Consider the following 22,980-nt stretch of genomic DNA (forward strand, 5'->3'; position numbering starts at 1 on the left):
TCATTCATTCATGTGGAAATATGTTTAACTCTTGGCAACTTAATGCATTATACATGTATAGTTCAAAGGGGTTCCAAATTGCAATGCCATCCAATATGGGTGGGGAACAAGTGCAGAGAGATTCCATTAGTTGATAGGGTCCTAGTGACATTCTGTACAAAAAGTATTCCGTTTATTGTAAATAGCTTCTGAACTTCCAACAACGGCATGTTAAAAACAAAAAATACAAATGAAAGGGTTTGTTTTTTTTCAATTAAAAAAAAAATACTTTTGAGATTTATGAGGATCCCAACTGAGAGTGACAACCGAGAGGTTACAGATGGTGCACTTGACCTGTACAACCTGTGTTGTGATTCATCTTTCGTTGCTTTTAAGTCAGGGCTCTCAAGTTCTAAACTACCAACAACACCCCACCATACTGATACTGCTAGAATGGAATAAAAATAGCCATTCCTCCAACTGGTGAGTATCGACAATTAAACAGTGTAGAGACATTCAAACGAACACCTGGTGATTCGTGATTTATTACTGTGAGACATACCAGTAATTGTCAATAAAGTAAGAGTTTTCTGGCAATTCAAATCATGATTTTATGATCGACTCCATCATTGGGATGAGCTGTGGTTGGCATGCAATGCGAAGCAAACTCACTTTGTGGGTACAATATCCGTTTCGTGAAATGTGTTGTTATTAGTTTCATGCTGGGTAAACCACAATTCAGAGGAATGAGGTGTAACAGAAGTCTGAATGAGTTAGATTGACAGTTTTACGATTAAAAACACCTATCTGATTAGTGTTTGGTGTGAGATTGCTTTGTCAGACAAGATTCAATGAGTCCAAAGTCAATGCACTCCTATACTTACTAATTTCATCACAGATTTTAGTTTTGATGTCTAAATCTCAAGCCAGTCATCTTCCTAAACCCCCATGTGCCATGTTTGCTTTCCTCCCCCACTTTGTCACACACCCCAGCTCAGATTTCCTTTAGTTTCGGGGGATATGTGGAGTGGCGGGAAAGGGAAGTGGAAGAGCGCTTGAGTGGTCACACTCTGTTAGTCAACTAAAACACAAGTCGAGTCCCCATCACCTGACTACACTCCGACTACAGTCAAGAGTTGCTCCTGAGCTGCAGGAATGTGACCGCGGCATGTTCCAAAAGTCGCTGTTCTTGACGTAAGATATGAAAACGCGAGAGGAGAAACATGTATGCATAATTGCGGTAACCGTAGTACCAGGAAGTAAAAAAAAAAAAAATGAAAGATGGACACAATATGGCACACATCGTAGTGAAGTCTGTTTTTCAGAAGATAAGATGAGCGGAACAATGGCGCCATTGTCCTAAACAGGGGGTGGAAGGCAATTCCCACCCAAAACCAAATCAAGCTGGAGTCCAGAGAATTCCATGAATCACTCTTGGAAAAAGCCCATTTGAAAGTCCAACGGGCAGGTGAAGGCTGGACTAGCCAGTGTATGAATTATTCACCTGCTGAATGTCAATTATTGATCCTCCTTTGTTTTATCGCCATTAGTTTTAAACAGGTATACTTTGTAACAGTAGCGACCTACGTCCTTTTCATTTAACATTTACCAACATGACAATTTAATGCAGTAGTCTCAATTGAGAACTTATGCTTCTTCCAGTAAAATACACCACGGATGAATCACAACATATCCATTTGTCAAATTCTGGCTGCAAATATGCCATTCTGTGGAAGATTTCACGTAAATGCCAAACGCAGCTTTTACTTTGATGGCCAAGGCTTGAAATTACTTGGTTTTCAGTCAAGCAACTTCAGTGCCTTAACCAACTTTCCAAAACCCCTTAGCAAGTAAAGCCCCTCCACCCCCATCATTTCAACCATTTGAGTTTAGTTATCCCAATTTCTATTGCTCATTGCATTTTCTAGCGGTCTTATATTACATGCGGTTTGGGGGCAGTATGTAGTGGAGGTGTGTTCCATGTTGAGCATCCTGATTAAACTGTGCATAAAGAGCATGAAGCACACTTGTGTCATTGGTCTGATTAATAAAATAAACCTCACTTGTGATTTAGTGAGTCATGTGAAAAATATATTTTGAAATGCTTAAGATAGTCAACTTGTTACCATCTTAGAGTTTCACTGAAGAGCGTAGAACTTTAATTTAAGAGCTTTACACCAGACCTGCCTGAGACCAGTAAGGCAGAGAATTATTGAGTAACTGCATTACCAATTTAGCTCAATTTCACAATACACAAGTAGTGAGTGAACATCAAAAAATTCAGAGTTTACACGTTTAATGTTTATTGAATTTACAAAATATTTCAAGACCTAAAAAGCATTATTTTTTATGTCTTCAAAAGTACAAAGTTTAACTCACATCATTTGATATACGTATATAAAAAAAAAAGCACTCACTGGACATTAACACAAAGACATCAGCAACTGTTAGACAGCACACAGCGAGTTATTTCCTGGTGATAGTCCATGCGATACTTTCACTACTTGACAAAGGGTTGCAGCAGTACATTCAGATCATCAAACACCAGGTGTCTCATCTTTGGATAAACCAAGTAGCACGGGCATTGAACTCTTAATGTCCAGTGAAGAAACTCGTAACACCACCATCAGCACCATCGACTGTGAAACAGAGGTGCCAAGGCGAGGGCCAGGGTCAATAAGATGGAGGCATTGATCCTGGAGCATGCGTTCTTATCAGTCGTGTTGGCAGCGGCTGGGCTTGAGCTGGATGCAGCCATTGATGTCATCACGGGTGAATAAGTGGTATTCTCTCCATCAACCACCTGCAATGGAAACAGCCAAATACTGTAAATGTAGGCTGCTTACACCTCCAGTCAGTGTTCCTCTACGAATGGCTGGTAGCATTTTAAGCACAACAACCAACAAAGAATTTCCATATCATGAGGAACACTTCCGTTTCTCTGCAAACTGCTCACAATTCATTTATATAATTGATTATGTTGCTGTTTGAAAAGGTTTCCAGTCTAGGACTAAGTGCCAGACTTTGTTTAAATGAAAAATTATTTTAAAAGAACTGCTCACTATGTATTAATTATGCATTTAGTCAGACAAATAAGTGTAAGCGCCACCTCTACTGAAATATCCGTAGTACTCTTCCGTCCAGTAATTTGGAAAGTTTCACCTCGCCCTAATTACAAATACTGTACACCTGAATGCGTCTCAAATGATAGCTTGGGGGTGTGGGGGTATGCAGTTGAAGAATGTCAAGATTTCTAGCGCAATCTGTTCTACATAATGTCTGACTACAGTGTATCAATATCTATATTAAACTCTGAAACTCACTTCCACCCAACATCCGTAATATTGACTCTCTTCCCACTTTCAATTTCCACCTCAAACCCCATCTGTTTAAAATTGCATTCAGTTTAGTTTAATCAGCTCTTTTATTATTTATTATTTTGTCGTTTTATTGTGCTCTTAATTGTAAAGTGTCCTTGGGTGCTCTGAAAGGTGCTTGTAAATTACATGTTTGTTATTATTATGATCTCAGAGAAGCAGATAAAATGTCTCTTTCAATTTAGACTCATTTCACATTCCCACACGTCAAAGGCCAAACGTCTCAGTGATCTACACATGAACGAAACGAGAGTTTGCTCGTTTGAAACAAAGCCATTCTCATTAGAGTAGAGTTGAAAAAAAATGTTAAACTCGAAATAAAAAAAACATAACTTACCTGGGCTGAAAGTGCAAGAATCACGAGAAGAGCACCAAAGGTAACACACAGCTTCATCTTGTTGGGAGCGAAAAGAACCTTGAGCGTCCAAGGAGTAATGAAGGGAGCTCTGTGGCAAGATGATTGAAATTACAAGCCCAGCCCTTATTTATACCCCAGAAGATATCACGCAGCGACGCCCCGACTATTCCTCTGCGTTCACGTGCTTTCAGAAGTGTTTTTTTTTTTTTGATTTATCAGGTTTTATTTTTCTATACTATTACTATTAAAGAGAGAATCTATCTCGCATGAAATTGTTTTTATCTGTAGCACACCTATCTGATCGTCTAATCATGTGATTCAAGTTTAGAGTACTACGTGAAAAGTTCAGTACATAAAATGTTGATGTAGGTTTGCCAAATAGTGCCCTCTTTTGGATAGTTGGTATACCGTTGCGCGAGTGTTTATTTTGATCACATCGGTTTTCCGTAGTTGTCCTCCCTTTTGTATTCTTCCGATAGAAACAATCTGAGTGCCGAAGGACGTATTAAGACGTCACCGCGCATTGGCATTTCCAACCAAAAGATCAATACCTCCATGCTGCTGTGCCGTGGTTTGGCCGTAAAACGGACGCTAACGAGATGGGGACGTGGGTCACATTGTGGAGGAAACGTCCACCAGCGGTCCTTCTTGTGTAGCTCGAGCCGCTGTCATGGTGTTGGTGTTTCCGCGGACGAGGGCAGCACTCAGTCTGTCGAGACGGGCTCTGCTCAGGGACTGTACCGGGACACCGTGCTTCTTCCTCGGACGGATTTCCCCATGAAACTGGCAGGACAGAAACTAATTGACAGAGAAATCGAGATTCAGGAGGTACGACCGACCACCTTTGGACAAATGCTCAGTTGCAAAACCATCGAGATGTTTGATGACTTCCTTGTTGACGGCATGACCCGTGCAACAGCAGTTTGGACCTGTCTTATTAGTGTTGTTATTTGTGTCATCAGTTCGCCAAGAAACACGAAGACATTGTTGTTACAGTATTCCCGAAGGGCACAATTTAAAATACAATCACAAGCCGCGTGTGACGTAGGAGTGTTAACTTTTTTTTGTTACTCTATTTATGCTATGAATCAGTAAAGTTGCACACCATCGCAGACTTCACCAATTGTTACATAACACTTAATTAGCTTTACGTTTGTTTTATATTATATTCGATTAAATTAAATTAGCCTTTATTAGTTTCACACTGGAGAAATGTACATGGTGCAGTGAATTAACAATTCACACACACACACACGCACACACACACACACACACACACACACACACACACACACACACACACACACACACACACACACACACACACACACACACACACACACACACACACACACACAGCAGATGTTTTCCCATATCTAATCATCTTACCATACATTTTTGTTAAGTGTTAAACGTCTACGGGCGTGTTTTGTTTGCAGAAGTGTGGCTTTGCAAGTTTGTACACTTGGCAGAGTGAGAGGAAGGCCAAGAAATTTTGCCTTCACGATGGACCCCCATATGCCAACGGAGACGCACACGTTGGACATGCGCTTAATAAGGTCAATACATATGTATTTTTATTTTTCCCTCTGTTGCTCACTGTCGCAGTTAGGGATGAGTGTCATTGAGATTTTAATGATAATGCTCTTCATGAAACTGCGAATTGAGCCAGTACTGCTTTGTGGTACTCTTTTCTTTATTCTTGTTTTATCCGGTAATTTATCAAAACCAATACAGTATTATAATTTAAGCTACTTTTATATATAACTAATATAAGTTAACCTGTGTTGTAGTAGATACAGAGTCATTATTGTACAATAAATAAAAACAACATTTTACAGAAAAATAAGTACTGTACAGTATTTGGAACACCTCACTATGAAACTACTACACATTATATGGAGTCAACTGATACTGCAGTTTGTAAGAAAAACTAATTCCCGGGTTATTTACATATCTCATTACCCATCCATAGTAAATGAATGGAGAAATTGTTTCAAATCAAGTTTGTTTGAAATCATCGGGTGTATATTGTAAATGAATATTCCACGTTTGAATTTTAAAAAAGCTTAGCTAAAAATAAGATGTCTAATTCATTATTTTTGTTAATTGATATGGATGATAAAGAACTGTGGCATTACATCAATTCGAACTATTTATTAATTTTTTTTTCAGATCCTGAAAGACATCCATAACCGTTTTGAGATGCTGAGAGGCCGACAGGTGCACTACATCCCAGGCTGGGACTGCCATGGTCTCCCCATTGAGATGAAAGCTCTGGGCGAGCTGGGTGCTGCGGATCTCAGTCCACTGCAGATCAGGCAGAAGGGTAGGAAAGAAATGCAGGTAGCCCGGTAAATGTCATGTGTGTTGGATTTTCTTCATTATATGGGTTTGTTTGTAGCTCGAAAGTTTGCAAAGGGAGCCATAGAGCGTCAGAAGGCTGCTTTCCGACGCTGGGGGGTGATGGCTGACTGGGCGCAGTGCTACTACACCTATGATGGTGCCTACGAGGCCGCTCAGCTGAAAGTGTTCCAGGAGATGCACAGCAAGGTGGGTCATTCTGAAAGTATGAACAGAATTTTTTTTCATGTATTTTTTGGAAAAATGTTTTAATGCAAAGGTCCTTTAGGCAGTGGCGGACCATCAACGCCTGCAAAGCCTTTTCTGCTGGCCTAAAAATATCTGAATCCTGGATTGATGTTAATTATATGTTCTCCATGAATTCTTATTAAATAATTCAAAATATTATTTCAGCTTCCTTTCATTACTTTTCCCCTTTGCGCTCCTTCCAGATGTGTGTTTTCATATTTAAACATTTAACCAATCATATTTCAGCCATCATTTGTTACCACGGTCACAAATCTACCTGGACGCCTTCAAAATCAGTTTTGCGGGCCCTGTCGCATCAAATATGTCGATCGAACTGTTGCTTTAATGAATCAGATTTCGAGTCGCGTTCTTGAAGGCGGTTGTCAATGGTACCCTCTAGTGCAGAGGTCCCCAATTCCCAGGCTGCGGACCGGTACCGGTCTGTGGGTCATTTGGTAGCAGGCCGCGCAGAAAGAATACATAATTTACATAATTTCCCTTTTATTTATTATCTGAGTCCGAACTGTTTTATTTTGAAAAATGAAAAATTACCAGATTACATCCGTCTATGACTTACTCTTGACACAATGGATTCAAGTTTATTATTATATTTCAAAGAAAGAAAAACAACGTTTCCATTCCTGTTGTATCATTTTATTTTGTTGTATTTATCCGCCGGTCCGTGAAAATATTGTCTAACATTAAACCGGTCCTTGGTGCAAAAAAGGTTGGGGACCACTGCACTAGTGGACTTGTAGTCAATCACACCACACTTTTTTTCCAGTCTATTGATCAGAAATAGCAGTACTGAAGGCCTAGCAATGAAATTCACGGCCCGCCACTGCCTTTATAAAAGAATTGTTACTATTTGGGGCGTGGGGGTGTGTACACTTTTGTAGCAAGCTTCTTTTTCTTTTCTTCTTGTATTTATTTTTTTTACATTTTATGTTCTCTTCCACAAAATTATAAATATTTTTCATTTTCTTTGTACGGTTTTTAAATGTCATAGTTATTAATTATAACATAGCCAAATAGTATAGTGCCCCCAAGGAACCATAAAGAACACAAGCATGATTGATAATACATTAATTGTGAAAATTCTGATCCATCGTGGCTTCATCTGCTCTAATTGTCTTGCTGGTGTCAAATATTTTAAACGCTAATTTGCTTGCTATTATTTGATTGGGGAGGAACAACAGATTTTCTGTGCTGAGTACTGTTTTTGACGAGGTACTCTTAATTCAAGTGTATTAATTTCACTGTGTTGTCTCTTAGGGGCTCATCTATCAAGATTACAAGCCTGTTTTTTGGTCTCCCTCATCAAGGTATAAAGCCATTTTTCGCATAATTTACAACATGAAATCTTGGAAATGTGGTTATCAAAGGAAGAACAAAAAAGCAATGATGTAATTTGTGTCTTGGAAGATCAAAGCAATGAGCTTGAACCCGACTGAACTGCCTGCTGCATATTTTGTGAGGTTCATTCAGCCAGTAGTTTTTCTGCAATTTACTGAACCAAATCCCAGGGTTGCAATCAATCCAAAATGCAGCATTATTTTACGTACTTGAGCTTTCACAAGAAAAATCGACGTTTTCAGGTACATATCAATGTTGGCTGGCTAACTGGCATTAGCCTACCGCATATAGTGCAATTCAGAGGAGAGAGAGTGAATATATTCGGAGAAGGATGCTAGTCTTGAACTGCCAGGCAGGAGACCGACAGGAAGACCAAAGAGGAAATTTATGGATGTTGGGAAAGAGGACATGAAGGTAGCTTCTGTGAGAGGAGGATGCACAAAACAGGTTCAGATGGAGGCAACTGATTTGCTGGGGCGGCCCCTGAAGGGAAATGCAAAGAGAAGATATAGTGCAATGTGATGATTACAAGAAAGAATTGTGCTGTATATACTTTGTAGTTTATGGTAATACTTAAGCATATTTTAAATGTCATATTTACCTTGCACGGAGCCCAGTAGTCAAGTGGTTAGCACATCGACATCACAGTGCGGAGGTTGTGAGTTCAAGACCAGATCCGGCCTTCTTGTGTGGAGTTTGCATGTTCTCCCTGGGCCTGCGTGGGTTTTCTCAGGGTACCTTGGTTTCCTCTCACATTCCAAAAACATGCATTACAGGCTAATTGGAATCCAAAATTTTCTGCTTAAGTTTGTCCCCATTAGCCATTTCTTTTCTATGGCATTGACCCTCCTGAACAGCATGTCTCAGCATTTGAACTATTTTTTTTAAAGCGCAGCCTACATTTCATGTTACAATATATTCCTGTCTTATTAGAACTGCCTTAGCCGAGGCAGAATTGGAATACAACCCTGAGCATCTGAGCAAAGCCATCTACGCCACATTCCCTCTGGTCACCGTGCCACCCAAGTTAGCATCTAAAGCAGGTAATGAACACATTTGCATTTTGGTCACTCAGAAAACAGCTTATTTTGTATTGGGTGGAAGATCCCTTCAAATATGTCAGAATTTCTGTCTTGACATTTGTTCCTCTCCAGTCCAGGGCAATATTTCTGTATTGGTCTGGACCACGCAGCCTTGGACAATCCCCGCTAACCAGGCGGTCTGCTACATGCCAAATGCCCAGTAAGCATCAGCGCGAGACTTCCTGCATGTGCAAATGTTGCCAATCAGCACTGTAATCCCAAATGCCAAACCCGTTTCAATAGATGTTAACATGTTAATACAACTATTGCCTTGGCTTCTTGAAAAATTGAGGTTTAAAAATATGTCATGTTTTATCAAATAAAAGGGCAGTTGCTTATTTTTGCTGTTTATCATGGGGAGGACTGACCCCACCACCCTATAGTAAGTGTGAATCGAATAAATAAGTAGACTAAATTGTTTTTTTTATAAGTGAATGTTACACCTCTAATTCTCTTTAAACACATAATTAAATAAACAATAATTCTCCTGCACCTGATTATTTATAACATCTCTTTGAGAACAAGAAAAGAAGACTCCCTTGGAGATGCTATGTGTGCTTCCCTCAATTGTTTTATTTTCCATTCCCGGTTCAAGCACACAAAAATGCACACGATAGACAAAATAGAAATAAATATTCTCCATTTGTTACACCCAAATCATCCAACTGAAATATATAATTGTGTCTAGAAAGTGCCTGCTGCATATTCTGTGGGGTTCATTTAGCCAGTAGTTTTTCTGCAATTTACTGGACAAAATCCAAAATAGAATTAAATATTCTCCATTTGAACACCCAAATGTCCAACCAAAATATATAATTGTGTCTGAAGGAAGTCTGCTAGCTTTGGTGGTAACGGATAATGGGAAATGTCCTAAGTGAGCTAACAAAAATAAGCTTAGTTGTTACAATAATGATAAAACTTCCAAAAACTGACTTTAACACACACATAGCAGCAACACAAGCAAACACAATGTGCAGTAATTCTCACACTTTGACATCCTTTCTGCTCTGTGGCAACAGATCTTTTAGAAGTCATTACTCCAACTGAGTGGCTTTCGGGACCTTTCCTGCCTCTTGTCTTAAATATCTTGCATCTCTTCCACTAGAGTGCTGCTGGCCTGTTGGAGGGCAATTTTGTAAACGAAGTCATGGAGCACACTTTGTGTCTTTGTTTATCTGACCACATTGTAGCTACCAGCAACAAACACCAAATATAATGAGGTGGAGTGAAGCCACACTCGAATGGAAATACTGTACTTCTTTTTTATGACAAAAACAACATGATAATAAAATGAATTTCACTGAATGCGTTTTAAATAACTGGGCGATCAAATGTGAATATGTGTAGTGTTACAAACCACCAAATGTATTGCGTTTGATGGTGTAATGTATTTACAGGTACTCTGTGGTGAGGAGGAAAGACAACCCTCAACTGCTCTTAATGGCCACAGAGCGCTCTGTCAGTATGGCAGCAGTGTTGGGAACAGAGCTGGAGAGTGTCGCCACCTTCACTGGTACACGCACACACATGGAACCACCCCCTCCCACACACACCTGAATATTTGGTATCTTAACAATAGGATTGGAACTAGAGGGTGGTATCTGCAAGCATCCCACTCTTCCAAACAAGGAAGTTCCACTCTTGCCCGCCAATCATGTGACAATGGCGAAAGGAACAGGATTGGTCCACACAGCACCAGCTCACGGCATGGAGGATTACGGCGTGGCTTCTCAGTTCAAACTCCCTGTGGTATGGTCTACTTTGGGGCCGAATAAGAAACTTGAGCGAGAAAAGCCAAAGCGCTTGACGTATGTCCAACTATTGTGATTGCTCTTGAAGGAGTGTCTGGTGGACGAAGATGGCAAGTTCACAGAACTGGCAGGCCGGGAGCTCCAGCATCTGTCTGTCTTTAAAGAGGGCAATGAAAAAGGTATTGAGAAAAAGTTTTCAAAATGGATGCATTTCCTTTGTTGTTGGGATTGGGCTCATTTGCCTTTCCTCTTGCGCTGTGTACATGTGTTTGTTAGTGATCTGCATGCTGAAAGAATGTGGGGCTTTGGTCAAAGAAGAGGATTGCGTTCATAGTTACCCATATGACTGGAGGACCAAGCAACCTGTTGTTATCCGACCCAGCAAACAGTGGTTCATTAACACCGGCTCACTCAAGGACAAGGCAAAGGTCAAAACTTTGACAAAAAATGTCTCCACCTGTGTTGTTTTTATGTACATAAACAGAACTTCTGGCTTGTGTTGAAATTAAAAGAGCTGCTTGTGTGTGCGTGCGAGTGTCTAGGATGCGCTGCAAAAGGTTCGTATTTTACCAGAGTCAGCACGGAGCAGCCTTCTAACCATGCTAGACAGACGCACCTATTGGTGCATCTCACGGCAGCGCAGCTGGGGGGTCCCCATCCCAGTTTTCTACCACAAAGAATCTGGCGAGGCGCTCATGAACAAGTAACGATTTGTCCTAAACCAAACGTCATCATCATGAAACACAAAACGTTTGTAAATTGGTTGAACGTTTTGCGGTGCCATCCATTCCTTTCTGTGCAGACACACAGTGTCCCATATAGCGACTCTCTTCAAGGAAAAGGGCAGCGACTGCTGGTGGGAGCTTCCAATCGAAACACTACTGCCAGCAGATATCCTCAAGAAGGTGGGTGTGTCAAAATGTGTGCACTCAGAATACACTTTATTACCAGAAAGACACGCACAAGTTTAAACAACATCAAATGCAAGAGCTTCATCATTCACTCCTATTGTATAGTGTCGTCTGGATTGAGTTTGACACTTTGTAATGCAGTTTGGAAGTAAAGCAGTGACGTGCAGTCAGTGGCTGCCTCACCTGTCATCATGGCAAGCTGTCATGGAAATATCAAATGAAAAAATAAATTAAACAGTTAGATGTATTTAGTGATTTGTACTTTGAAGTTCTTGTCCATTTAACTTCACCGTTTTAGGATTTTTTTCAAAATCACTGAATTTACCGTTCAAATACTAAGTAGAGACGAGCGATGACGTCATTGATGACGTCAGTGCCTCACCAGCCATGAACCTCACCGCACGTCACTGAGGTAAAGTGAGTCGAGGTTAGCACCCCCATACCTCCCCTAATGAGTGATTTATGGTTAATTCAAAACCAATCTACCCCATGTTTCATTCCACCATTATTAAAATATGATTTTCACCCAGTGTTTTTTTTTTTGGGCGCAAGACAAATTCAGGGAGTTGTGGTTATCTTTAATATCAGCAGATCACCACGTTATAACACAGCTAGACATCAAATGATTTGCTCATTTTGGACTCGGACTCATTTTTTTTGTCAATTGTTTAAAAAAAATCACATTGCATAACAATATTATCAATCCATCCATTTTATGAACCGCTTTATCCTCACATGAGTTGCGAAGGGGTGTTGGAGACTATCCCAGCCATCCCTGGGCAGTAGGCAGCCAATTGCAAGTCACACAAAGACAAACAGCCATTCGCTCTCGCACTTACACCGAGGGACAATTTTAAGTGTTCAATTAGCCTGCCATGCATGTTTTTGGAATGTGTGAGGAAACCGCAGGTCCCGGAGAAAACCCACGCAGGCCCGGGAAGAACATGCAAACTCCACACAAGGAGGCAGGAGCGGGACTCAAACTCGCGACCTCTGCACTGTGCTAACCACGCGACTAACGGGCCGCTCTAAATCTATCTCTTGTTTGCTTGTTTTTGTATTTATTTATTTATTTCTGGCACCGGACAATAAGTGCTGTGTTAGGACCATGTCACTTATTTATTTACAATATAATTTTTATTCCGGTAATTATGTTGTAAGTTGCACCATCCAACGTTAATCAGTAGCATTGTATTTATGCAATAACATGTCCAGTAGTGCTTGAAAACTAGCCAGAAATGGCTTTTAAAGGGGCTGTTAATGTGCAGTTGGAAATGACAATTAAAAATCTAACCCCAAGCTTTTGTATTTATTCATTTATTAGTTTATTTATGTATTTATTTATTTGGGTGGCTACTGTAATACAGCATAATTTGTATGTAATCATGATGAGAGGAACACTATTTGTGTCAGTACAGAGCAGTTCCCTACTCTTTGAATAACTCTGTTATGATTGGCTAGTGAGTATGTGTTGTTCACTGCTTTCCTCTTTTACTGTATGTCTCGATCAGAGTAAAACAGGACCAGCAACTGATTATGTCCGTGGAGAAGATGTGCTTGACATCTGGTTTGACAGCGGAGCGTCATGGGCAGCTGTCCTAGAAGGTAAAACTAATTCTATCTGCGGCTTGCTTTTAAGATGCAAAACGCCCCGCTGTAACAAATCAGATCGTTTGCCAGAGTCACAATCGACTTATCAGTCAGTTCTGTTGCAGTACATAGATATTTAAACACTGAACAGATAGTCAATATTTTGGAAATGTGTTAATGTGAAACTAAGGCACCATGATTCTTTCAGTGGTACCATCAGTTCACATTTTCTTACTGGGCGGTTCATTTGGTACACTCCCAACATGGGAATAATATACAATACAGCATCCGAGGTTCTGCCTAAAAAATCAAAACGGCCTGTTGTAATGGTATATGTTTATTTGTTGTTGTTAGCTGTGGTGTCCTCAGACCGGATGAAGGGGCATTTTCAACTTGTTATAATCACCTCTTGATGATATCGTTCGTGTTTCTCGATGATCTTCTTCTGCTCGACCATAATTTTGTTTTGTGTCCTCTTCGGCTGAACACTAGCCTGTGGTAGGGTCTTTGTCGGTCCCATAATAGCAAATGTATCCTTGAGAAACAAACCGTGTATGCCACGTACGCACTCAGAGAAAAAGGGGGGGTGGAAAAGTAGTCTGGCAGCCACGTTGGTGCTATTCAGCCGTGAGGTTTGGTGTTCTTCCGCCGAAAAGTAGTCTTCCAGCCATTGTGGCGCTCCGTGTGTTTCCCGAAAACTAGTTTGTATGCCAAGATTCTATTCTCGCGAATTTAATGTTCGTAAGGCGAAAAGTTCGTGAGCTAAAGCTTTCGTAAGCCGAGGTGTCAGTGTATTGTGAATTAGCCAAATCGTAGAAATGAGCAGGTAACTTCAGACTTTCAATTTAATTTCACTCTTTATTGGTCCATGGTGGTTAGGCACTCCAGAGACAGACACAAACATTTATAAAAACGTTTCCAAAGTCAATTTTCCAGAAGGTTCTCCATAAAGGTTTGGTGAATGTTTTCCAATGTTGGATTGTTGTCATTTACAGAGGAGCTGCAGGGAGACTCTGAGGAGCTTGAGTCTCATCTCAGCTGGCTCCCAATGCCACTCCGTAAACCACTGGTCACAGGTTGTTGGAGCAATTTCCTTCATGGGCCACACACGGACGAGGCTCTTTTCCTTTTGCCAAGCTCTTACTCATCTCGTGCCTCCAAATGCTCGTTCTTCCTCACTTGGGCCTTAGTTGCAGATGACTGATACCCCTCTTGGTTCATGGCCTCCTGTTGCTCTGCATCTTTTGCATGCAGGACGTCTCCTGCTTTGTCCAGCATTGGCAAACAGCTTTGCGTCTTTACCACCAATTTTTGGACTGTTTAGGGAGGAGGCAGACTGCTCATCCGGGGTGGCATTTTTTCCAATTGCCTTTGATCTGCCACGTTAACAGCTTTTTCGTAAGCGTCTGCTAATGGCTGTTGCCCTCTTTCTGATATTTCCATGTTCAGTGCTCTGTAGACAAGAACTAACAGAAAGTAACTTTGCCCCCAATGTTTTCTGACTGGAACAAACAGTAGGCCTCTTTTCCTTTCCCCCAAAGAGACAGACTGCAGGGCGGACGCGTACGTGGAAGGGAAGGACCAGATCGGAGGCTGGTTTCAGTCATCACTGCTCACCAGCGTCGCTGTCAGGAACAAGGCACCTTACAAGTGAGTTTTTGCCAACATGGAAACATTTTTACACGCAGGTAGGCAGAGAATGCGGACGTTTATCAACTGCACAAAGCAACCAGAATGTGAATATTTCTTGGCCAAATATCTGAAGAAAAAAATAACCACAAAAGGCATTTATCACTGCTACACAATGAGACGGTATCAATGTAAATGTGAATGGCCTCCAAATGCGTCCCGTGATTAACTAAACATCCATTTTCTAATCTGCTTAATCCTCACAAAGTTTGTTAGGGATGCTGGAGCCTATCCCGATTTTCTTTGGGCAGTGCAACTGGTTGCCTGCCAACCGCAGGGCACACAAAGACAAATAAGACAAATATGCTCAGACTCGCGCCTCGGGACAATTTAGAGTGTTTCATTAACCTGCCAGGAATGTGGGAAGAAACCAGAGTGCCTGGAGAAAACCCACACAGGCACGTGGAGAACGTGCAAACTCCACACAGGACGGCCGTAGCTGGAATCGAACACTACAGCTTTGCGCAGACACAATTACCAGGCGACCATCGAGCCGCACCGACCGACACAGTTTTCACAGTTGCATACAAATGATATCTCTTTGTTCAGAATGATTAAATCCTTGAATGATTTGAACAGATCACTGGTGGTCCATGGGTTTGCGGTCAATGAGAAGGGAGAAAAAATGTCCAAGTCTCTCGGGAATGTCGTGGATCCGGATGCAGTCATCAATGGTGCAAAGGTGAAAACAAAAATCTAATCTCAACCTCTTTTTTTTTTTTTTTTAAAGGCGGTTTCATCCTTGCATGCAACTGTGAGTCCTGTCTTTTGACACACAATCAGCATTGATGGCAAATAATAATCTTGAGAAATCTCCATCATGCATTTTTGCAACTTTGCTAACATCACCCAATTGTGACATAGTCAAGTGTGAGCCAACGTTTTTGTGTATGTACGTGTAAGTGGAGGAGTCTTTGGTTTTGAGGAAAGTTCTGCTTCAATGTCATTTTTTGTGATCAATAATTTAGAAAAAAAAATACCCACTGTATCGTACAAGGGTCGATGAAATTTGCATCATTTTACATCCATCCATCCCTTTTACAGACCGCTTTATAATCATTAGAGTCGCGGGGGGTTCTGGAGCCCATGCCAGCCATCTTCGGGCACTAGGCGGGGTACACCCTCAATTGGTTGCCAGCCAATTGCTGGGCACACAGAGACAAACAACCAGTCACTCTCATACTCGCACCGAAGGACAATTTGGAGTGTTCAAATCTGCCTGCTATGCATGTTTTTGGAATGTGAGAGGAAACCGGAGGACCCGGAGAAAAGCCACATGAGCCCGGGGAGAACATGCAAACTCCACCCAGGGAGGCCGAGTCGTGAACTCACGATCTCTGCACTGTGAAGTCAGCGTGCTAACCACTTGACGACCGGGTCACCTCATCATTTTACAGATTATTGCAAATAGAAAAAAGTCGACATACATCGTAAACCTCATCTTACAAACGCTTTAGCTCACAAACTTTTCGCCTTACAAACATTAAGTTCGCGAGAATATAATCTTGGCATACGAACTAATTCTCGGCGGACGAACCAAACCACACAGGTGGCTGGCGGACTAGCTTTCGGCGGATGAACACCAAACCAGCCGGTCGAACAGCGCCATGGTGGCTGGTGGACTAGTTTTCATCACCACTTTTCTTTGAGTGCAGACGTGGTTTGTTATTGACGATACTTTTGCTATTGTGGGACCAAAAAAGACCCAACCACAGGCTAGTGCTAAGGCAAAAAGGACACAAAAGGAAATTACGGTCGAGCAGAAGAAGAAGATCATCGGAAAACACGAACGAGGTGTGCGTTTGTGTGACTTAGCGTGCCACTACCAGTATGCTAAGTCGACCATTACTACGTGTGGCTGAGGGTGTTTCTGTGTTGTCTAAGCAACGGTCTCGGGCAATCGAAGAGGTTGAAAAACTTCTGTTGATTTGGATTAATGAAAAGCAGCTAGCGGGGCACAGTGTGAGTGAGGGTATTATCGCCGAGAAAGCACGGCAACTTCACTCGGATATCATCAAGAGGCAACTATTGACCATCACAAAGGTAAATAAAACGACTTTATTATACAATACAGTTTACTTCTTCAATTTCAATACAATAGCACATTTATTATACATAAAATAAGGTCTATTTTGTGTAGTTTTAAGGCTTATTTGGTAGAAAATTATGTTTTATGGGGACCTGGTAGCGGATTATTCTCATTTTTAATGGTTTCTTATACACACTTTCTGGGACCCAATTAAGTTCGTAAGATGACGTATCACTGGATAATGTAAAAAGTAAGATTAGCCTGGTAGCATCAGAAGGCCATTTGGTGGACCTTTTATGAACATTTAAAGGCCATCGTTGTCATTGGCATAGTATCAATTCATTTAATGATTGGTGCTTCTTGCAAAGTTACTGTTTGAGCATGTGGAATTTGTATGACAATTTGTGGACTTTTCATAATTTCACTTAGTGTAAGTACATTTTACAGCCACTACAGGATATGATTAGACTGTCTTTTCTTGCGAGCCAAAATGTTTCAGCAGTGACAGTATTTTAGGTTGTTAAATCTACAGATGAATGAACGGATGTCTTTCACAGACACGCATATCAGGCGTTCCCCTAGCTGCTCGAGAAAATGGGAGTGTGTTTCATCAGTAAGATGGCTCCTCTCTGTGCGTATAAGAATGAGCACCGTGTCATTCTCATGAATCTGCTGCTCAATCAATTGGAGAGCAGGAATGAGCAGAATAATTCAGAGATGCATGCGTGGAAGAAAGCACCAAATTGGGGCTGTTTTTGGTGAGGAATTAGTACAGAACATGGATTCAAGTTCCAAAAGTTACTTTGGCAGGATACGCACCTTTTAAGTTGCAGTTTCCGCACTGTGTCGTTTTTCCCACATTCCAGGACGGCAGCATTCCAGCTTATGGGGCAGACGTGCTACGATGGTGGGTGGCCGAGTCAAACATATTTTCCGAGGTTCAGATCGGACCTTCGGCCCTCAACTCGGCCCGAGAAAACATCAACAAGGTTAGCGGTGCCGTTAGTTTTGCGCGCTTTTGCACTGATGATCTTTGCCAATCATCTGATTGCCTTCGTCTTCTTTTTTCATCTCCAACAGCTCCGAAACACATTGCGGTTCCTGCTCGGCAACATGCACGGCTTTGACCCAAGGACTCAGGCCGTGGAGGCCAAAGATATGATGTACATCGACCAGTACATGTTGCACCTTTTGCGCGAGTACAGCATGAAGGTAACACGTCATCAAGACTTTGATCAGACAAAGCTTATTGATAAGCCCGTCATTTGAAACAAGTGTCGTGGAGGAAGGAGACAAAGAGACATGAAGAGTCAGAATAGGAGGTCCCGAAGACCAGATTCGGGCACCCATTTTCTAATTATTCCCATATGTTAATTTCGGATCGATTTAGCGCCATTAGTCCCGACATGAAATACACGATAGCAACACGTTGATTGCTTGTGTTCACGTGCAACGACACGGGGGGTTGCTTCAGATCGAGAAAAGGGATGTTGCATTGGCAGCCAATCAGGTCGGTGTTGGTGTTTTAACTAAATAGCTGGCAAGAAGTGAATGCTCTCACCATGCTTCAATCGTGTTCCCGGAAGCTCGGAAGCTGGCTGGGTTGCTTCCCTCACATTGGAACATTGCAAATATGATGGCAGAAACATTTCAGCATGTTTTAGGTCTGACTTCAACGCAGTAGGGACTGTATTTCCTAAAGAAAGCTTTAACCCTCTTCTATCATCTTTTTGCCACAGTAGTTGAACATTGCTACGGTTCTTGAAAACGCACCTTTTCTGAAGAAAAAGTTCTTGTTGTGTGTGTGCTGATCTCTTCCTTAATTTCCTCACAAAGCAGAGCTTGTTTTGAAATCTGAAACGGTTGAATTTGACACATTTCTTACAGCACACTAATAGAAGGTGGGCCACCTTGGCGGAGGTCTGCGTCCTCATCAACTTCCCATTTTAATTGTACTGCATCCCTTTCAAGGTGACAGACGCTTACAGCGAGTTTGATGCCGGACGAGTCATACGCCTCCTCCAAGCCTTCATGACCAGAGACCTCTCCAGCTTTTATTTCAGCATCATCAAAGACAGGTAACGTCTTTGATGTTACCTGTCTTACGTTACGCCGGCGACTACGCCGAAGGGAAGCAGACTTGTTGTCTTCCCACTTCCGACCAGGTTGTACTGCGATCCCGAGGACTCACTGGGTCGCAGATCGTGTCAGACGGTCTTGGAGGAGATTCTGGATGGGGTGACAAGATCCATTGCCCCCGTCCTGCCTCACCTGGCTGAAGACGTGTACGCTCATACACCGGGACATGGCGGTGAGTTAAACACGCTGACAACCATTTGGCTCGGCCGAGTTGTTCACATGCCTAAAGATTTTTTTTTGTGGGGGCTTCTGCAGAAGAGGAGACGCTATTTCGAAGCGGCTGGATCAAATGCAGCTCTGTGTGGAGGCGACCGGGACTGGAGGAGGCGGTGGAGGGTGCGTGCGCCATCAGGGACTCCTTTTTGTCTTCCATTCCAGGCAAAAATGCGGCCCAGTATGACCTCACCATTGCCATTGAACCCGGCCTTTTGTTTGAGCTTATGGAGGTAAGCCGTGATATCGTGAAAGATATACAACTATGTAGGTGTGTGTGTGCATTTGCCTGTGTGTGTATACACGTATGTATTTATGCGTTTATGTGTGAATGCATTTATGTATTTGTGTGGATGCATGTGTGTATGTACAGTAAGTATGTATGCATGTATGCAGTGTCTGAAACTCATGCCAAAAAGTTACCGGACACCAGGGCAGACAACTCTGAAAAGTTGCCTGGCCCATTTTTTCACAATTTGAAACACAATAAGACGACTAAGCGCAAAACAAAACCACTGTTGGAAAGTATTAAGGTTTTTTTTTTTAATTAAGGATGTACCTACCACAATGCTCCCTTGCTTAATTTATAGTAAATATCCCTTGCTGATGATTTTGCTCCAGTTGTCGGTTGTCCATACACTCTTCGGCATTTTGCGCAATGCAATGTTTGCGTTGCATCGTCGGCTACAAGCCACGTGAACTCATCTTTCCACGATGCTGTACATTTACGTTTACGTTTTGTTAGCTTCTTTTGAATCATTCTTCTGAGGCTATGACGGAACACAAAGTTATTTGTTGCTGGCTTCTGATTGGCTGCTGATTATGCAAATTGCCAACAGAACTGAAATTTCCAAACCGAACAAAGTTTTCGAAATCGGAATAGAGCAAACATTTGATTTTTGATTCCAGGCAGGACTGATGTATGTATGCATGTATACTGTGTATGTATGTATGTATGTATGTATGTATGTATTTATTTATTTATTTATTTATTTATTAGATCAAATCAGAATCATCTCTATTGCCAAGTATGTAGAACATACAAGGAATTTGTTTCCGGTAGAACACGCTGCACTAGTATCGTCGTCAAAAAAACTGCTAAGTGGCACTATACAGTTCCATTTTGGCTACTGTTGAAACAGTTCAATGTATGTATGTATGTATGTATGTATGTATTTATGTATGCATGTATGCAACACACATTCTTCATGCCTGCATGTATGCAGGCATGCACACATGCATGCAGGCATGTATGTATAATGTAAGAGGGTGCAGAAAGTGCTTCAGAATAAATGACTATCTGTGTCTTTGTTTTGTCATGTTATTTGTTATTTGGTGTTTTTTTGTTCTTTTGATTTCAAGACGGCGTCGCGAGAGTGGCTGCCTTTCCAGCAGCTCCTTTTTTTGTTTTTCTTTTTTCATTCCTTTCATTACTTTGCTGCTGTGAAATGTATTTTTTTCCACTGTGAGACGAATAAAGGCCTGTGTGTGTGTGTGTGTGTGTGTATGGATGCATCCATGCATATATGTATGTATGTACGTACGTATGTATCCATGCATGTATGTATGTATGTATACATGCATGTATGTATCATGCATGTCTCCACGTCTGTAGGTATGCGTGTATGTATGCATTCATATATGGATATATGAACGTGTGTGTTTATTTATGTATGTGTTTATGTATATATGAATGTGTATTTGTGTTTATGTCGATGTATGTGTGGATGTGTATGTGTTTATGTACGTACTGTATGTATTTATATCAGAATCAGAATAAGAATACCTTTATTCGTCCCGCAATGGGGAAATTTGCATGCACGCATACACATACAGTACAAACATAAACACATACGTACACAAAAACATTATGTACATACATACATCCATACACCCATACATGTGTGTATGTGTTTATGTGTGTGTACAGTATATGCATGTTTGAGTGTGTTTATGTATGTACAGCATTTATGTGTGTATTAATTCATTCTTTTTTTTTCCTTCATTCATCCATTCATTAATGTACATGTATGTTTGATTCGTCTTGTTAGTTTTCAGGATTATTTTTGACAAACCCCTTCCAATGAAGCTGGCATATCATGCAAAACATAAACTAAGACAAGGATATCAGGGATTGCAAATCATGTTCAATTTACATTTAATTGAATAGACTACATAGACAAGATATGTAATGATATTCAAATAGATTCGCCGTTATTTTATAGCAAGTAATCATTAAGTCAGAATTGTTATGGCTGCAACATGTTAAAGATTGCAAGGGATTAGGGCTTCCATCACCGTTTGGTTCGGGGCCGCCACAAAAATGGACAAAATCCGACTTCAACGGACAGTTAGGACGGCGGAAAAAATCATTGGCACCGCCCTACCCACTCTCGAGGACTTGCACACTGCAAGAATCCAAACTAGGGCGCGGAAAATCCTACTGGACCCTCCGCACCCTGCCCACCACCTTTTCCAGCTACTCCCCTCAGGCAGGCGCTACCGATCCATGCGCACCAAATCCAGCAGACATTTAAACAGCTTCTTCCCCCAAGCCATTAACTCTTTCAACAGTAGCCAAAATGGAACTGTATAGTGCCACTTAGCATTTTTTTTGACAACGATACTAGTGCAGCGTGTTCTACCGGAAACAAATTCCTTGTGTGTCCTACATACTTGGCAATAAAGATGATTCTGATTCTGATTCTGAAAAAAGACAAGTTACATTGTGTTTGTCATCAATCTGTCAATTTTGTGGAGGGTCTTATTTTATCCACCCAAAGTCACTCTGGGCTTCACATTCTAGTCTCTCCAAGTGGATCCCACCTCGACTTCCTCCCAGCTCGTTGAGCTCATGATGGCAGCCCGAGTCAACCTGAGGGGCGCGCTGCCTCGTGACCTTCCATCTGACACTCTTGTGAGCCACGGAACATTCCTCATCAACTTAGAAGGTAAGACATTAGTTAGAAAACAAAGTTTCCTGGTACTGACTGTAAATGTACGTTTTGAGGCGGTGTTATTCGAGAGGAGAGCATCTATAATATAGCGGCAGTGCCCACCTCCGCTGATCGATGCCCACGATGCCGACGCTACACTGCTGAGTCTCCAGACTGCCTGTGCCCGCGCTGTCAGACTGTTCTCGCCAAAGCGCAGTAATGGGCCAAAAGCAGCCCATCGGCTCAAAAAATGTCCTGCTTTCACCCTCCCGCCGAGGAATCTGTCACCCCAGAGGAGCTTTCCCAAAAACTTTGTATTTATAATATTGAGGTGGTTTACTGTATTTCATATGGAATGCACTGACTGAAGAGGAATCCGTCAGACATCAGTCAAAGGGCTGTTTTAGTTTTGTGTAGAGAAGAGGATGAATTCACTACAATCATGTCACTCACTATGTGATCATGGCAGGAGTACGTTTGTAAATGGCACTTATATGGGCGATATACATTCAAAGAAATCCAGTTATCTCAGTGTGTTTGCTGTTTGAAACTGGTGAGAAAGACCAGACCATGTATGTGTACTTGGAAACCTAGTTTTTTTTTTTTTTTTTTTTTTACCGATTACAGAGAAAATCTTCTTTCCAGGGGAATAAAAAGACAAGTTCAATACATTAGGGTTACCTGTTTATTATGTCTATTCGGTCCACTGGGCCCAGAATGAGTGAATGAAAGGATTACAGGCACTGCGAGTACTGAGGTGCACTCCCATCCGTTATCGCATTAGTTTATTCACACACACATCACTAAACAAGATTTTTCTCTTCAGACATAAGACATCAATGAAGCTGAGGATCATCAACTCAAATATTCAGAAATATCATACATTGCTACATACAAAAATATGGTATGTTAAAAAGAAATGGAAACATGAATCATGAAATAAACTCCACGTAAAGAAAAGGGAAATGTGGCCTTTGT

The 22,980-nt window shown here is 41.5% G+C and overlaps 1 protein-coding gene and 1 long non-coding RNA gene across 3 annotated transcripts; one reads left to right on the forward strand and one right to left on the reverse strand.

The window, feature by feature from the left end:
• Window positions 1-2,258: 2,258 nt before the first annotated feature.
• On the reverse strand, window positions 2,259-4,032 carry LOC148893847 (uncharacterized). Its single transcript, XR_016116033.1, has 2 exons — window positions 3,694-4,032; window positions 2,259-2,782 (listed from the first exon to the last, which is right to left on the reverse strand). It is a non-coding gene; the product is annotated as an uncharacterized LOC148893847 (long non-coding RNA).
• Window positions 4,033-4,188: 156 nt separating this feature from the next.
• Window positions 4,189-22,934, forward strand: iars2 (isoleucyl-tRNA synthetase 2, mitochondrial). 2 transcript variants are annotated; one of them, XM_089003820.1, is made up of 24 exons: window positions 4,189-4,542; window positions 5,154-5,273; window positions 5,890-6,043; window positions 6,119-6,267; window positions 7,582-7,631; window positions 8,596-8,705; window positions 8,817-8,904; window positions 10,142-10,257; window positions 10,324-10,493; window positions 10,584-10,674; window positions 10,772-10,923; window positions 11,038-11,198; window positions 11,298-11,400; window positions 12,918-13,011; window positions 13,992-14,072; window positions 14,538-14,646; window positions 15,265-15,367; window positions 17,581-17,703; window positions 17,795-17,926; window positions 18,686-18,792; window positions 18,880-19,025; window positions 19,109-19,299; window positions 21,873-22,017; window positions 22,077-22,934. In XM_089003820.1, exons 1-24 carry the CDS (start codon window positions 4,270-4,272, stop codon window positions 22,220-22,222), a joined length of 3,114 nt encoding a protein of 1,037 aa, XP_088859946.1. In that variant the 5' UTR covers window positions 4,189-4,269; the 3' UTR covers window positions 22,223-22,934. The 2 variants fall into 2 exon arrangements, with proteins under 2 accessions (XP_088859946.1, XP_088859947.1); XM_089003821.1 differs by lacking the exon at window positions 13,992-14,072.
• The last annotated feature ends 46 nt before the right edge of the window (window positions 22,935-22,980 follow it).

The sequence above is a fragment of the Hippocampus bargibanti genome, linkage group LG09 (assembly GCF_051943395.1).
Source record: "Hippocampus bargibanti isolate YZ-2025 linkage group LG09, ASM5194339v1, whole genome shotgun sequence".
Lineage (NCBI taxonomy): Eukaryota > Metazoa > Chordata > Actinopteri > Syngnathiformes > Syngnathidae > Hippocampus > Hippocampus bargibanti.

Excerpts from the sequence above, each read along its gene's own strand:
- iars2 (XM_089003820.1), top strand. The coding sequence starts at position 4,270 with ATGCTGCTGTGCCGTGGTTTGGCCGTAAAACGGACGCTAACGAGATGG. Across the intron at positions 6,268-7,581 it reads TCCAGGAGATGCACAGCAAG|GGGCTCATCTATCAAGATTA; the intron begins GTGGGTCATTCT and ends GTTGTCTCTTAG. Across the intron at positions 10,258-10,323 it reads GAGTGTCGCCACCTTCACTG|GATTGGAACTAGAGGGTGGT; the intron begins GTACACGCACAC and ends TCTTAACAATAG.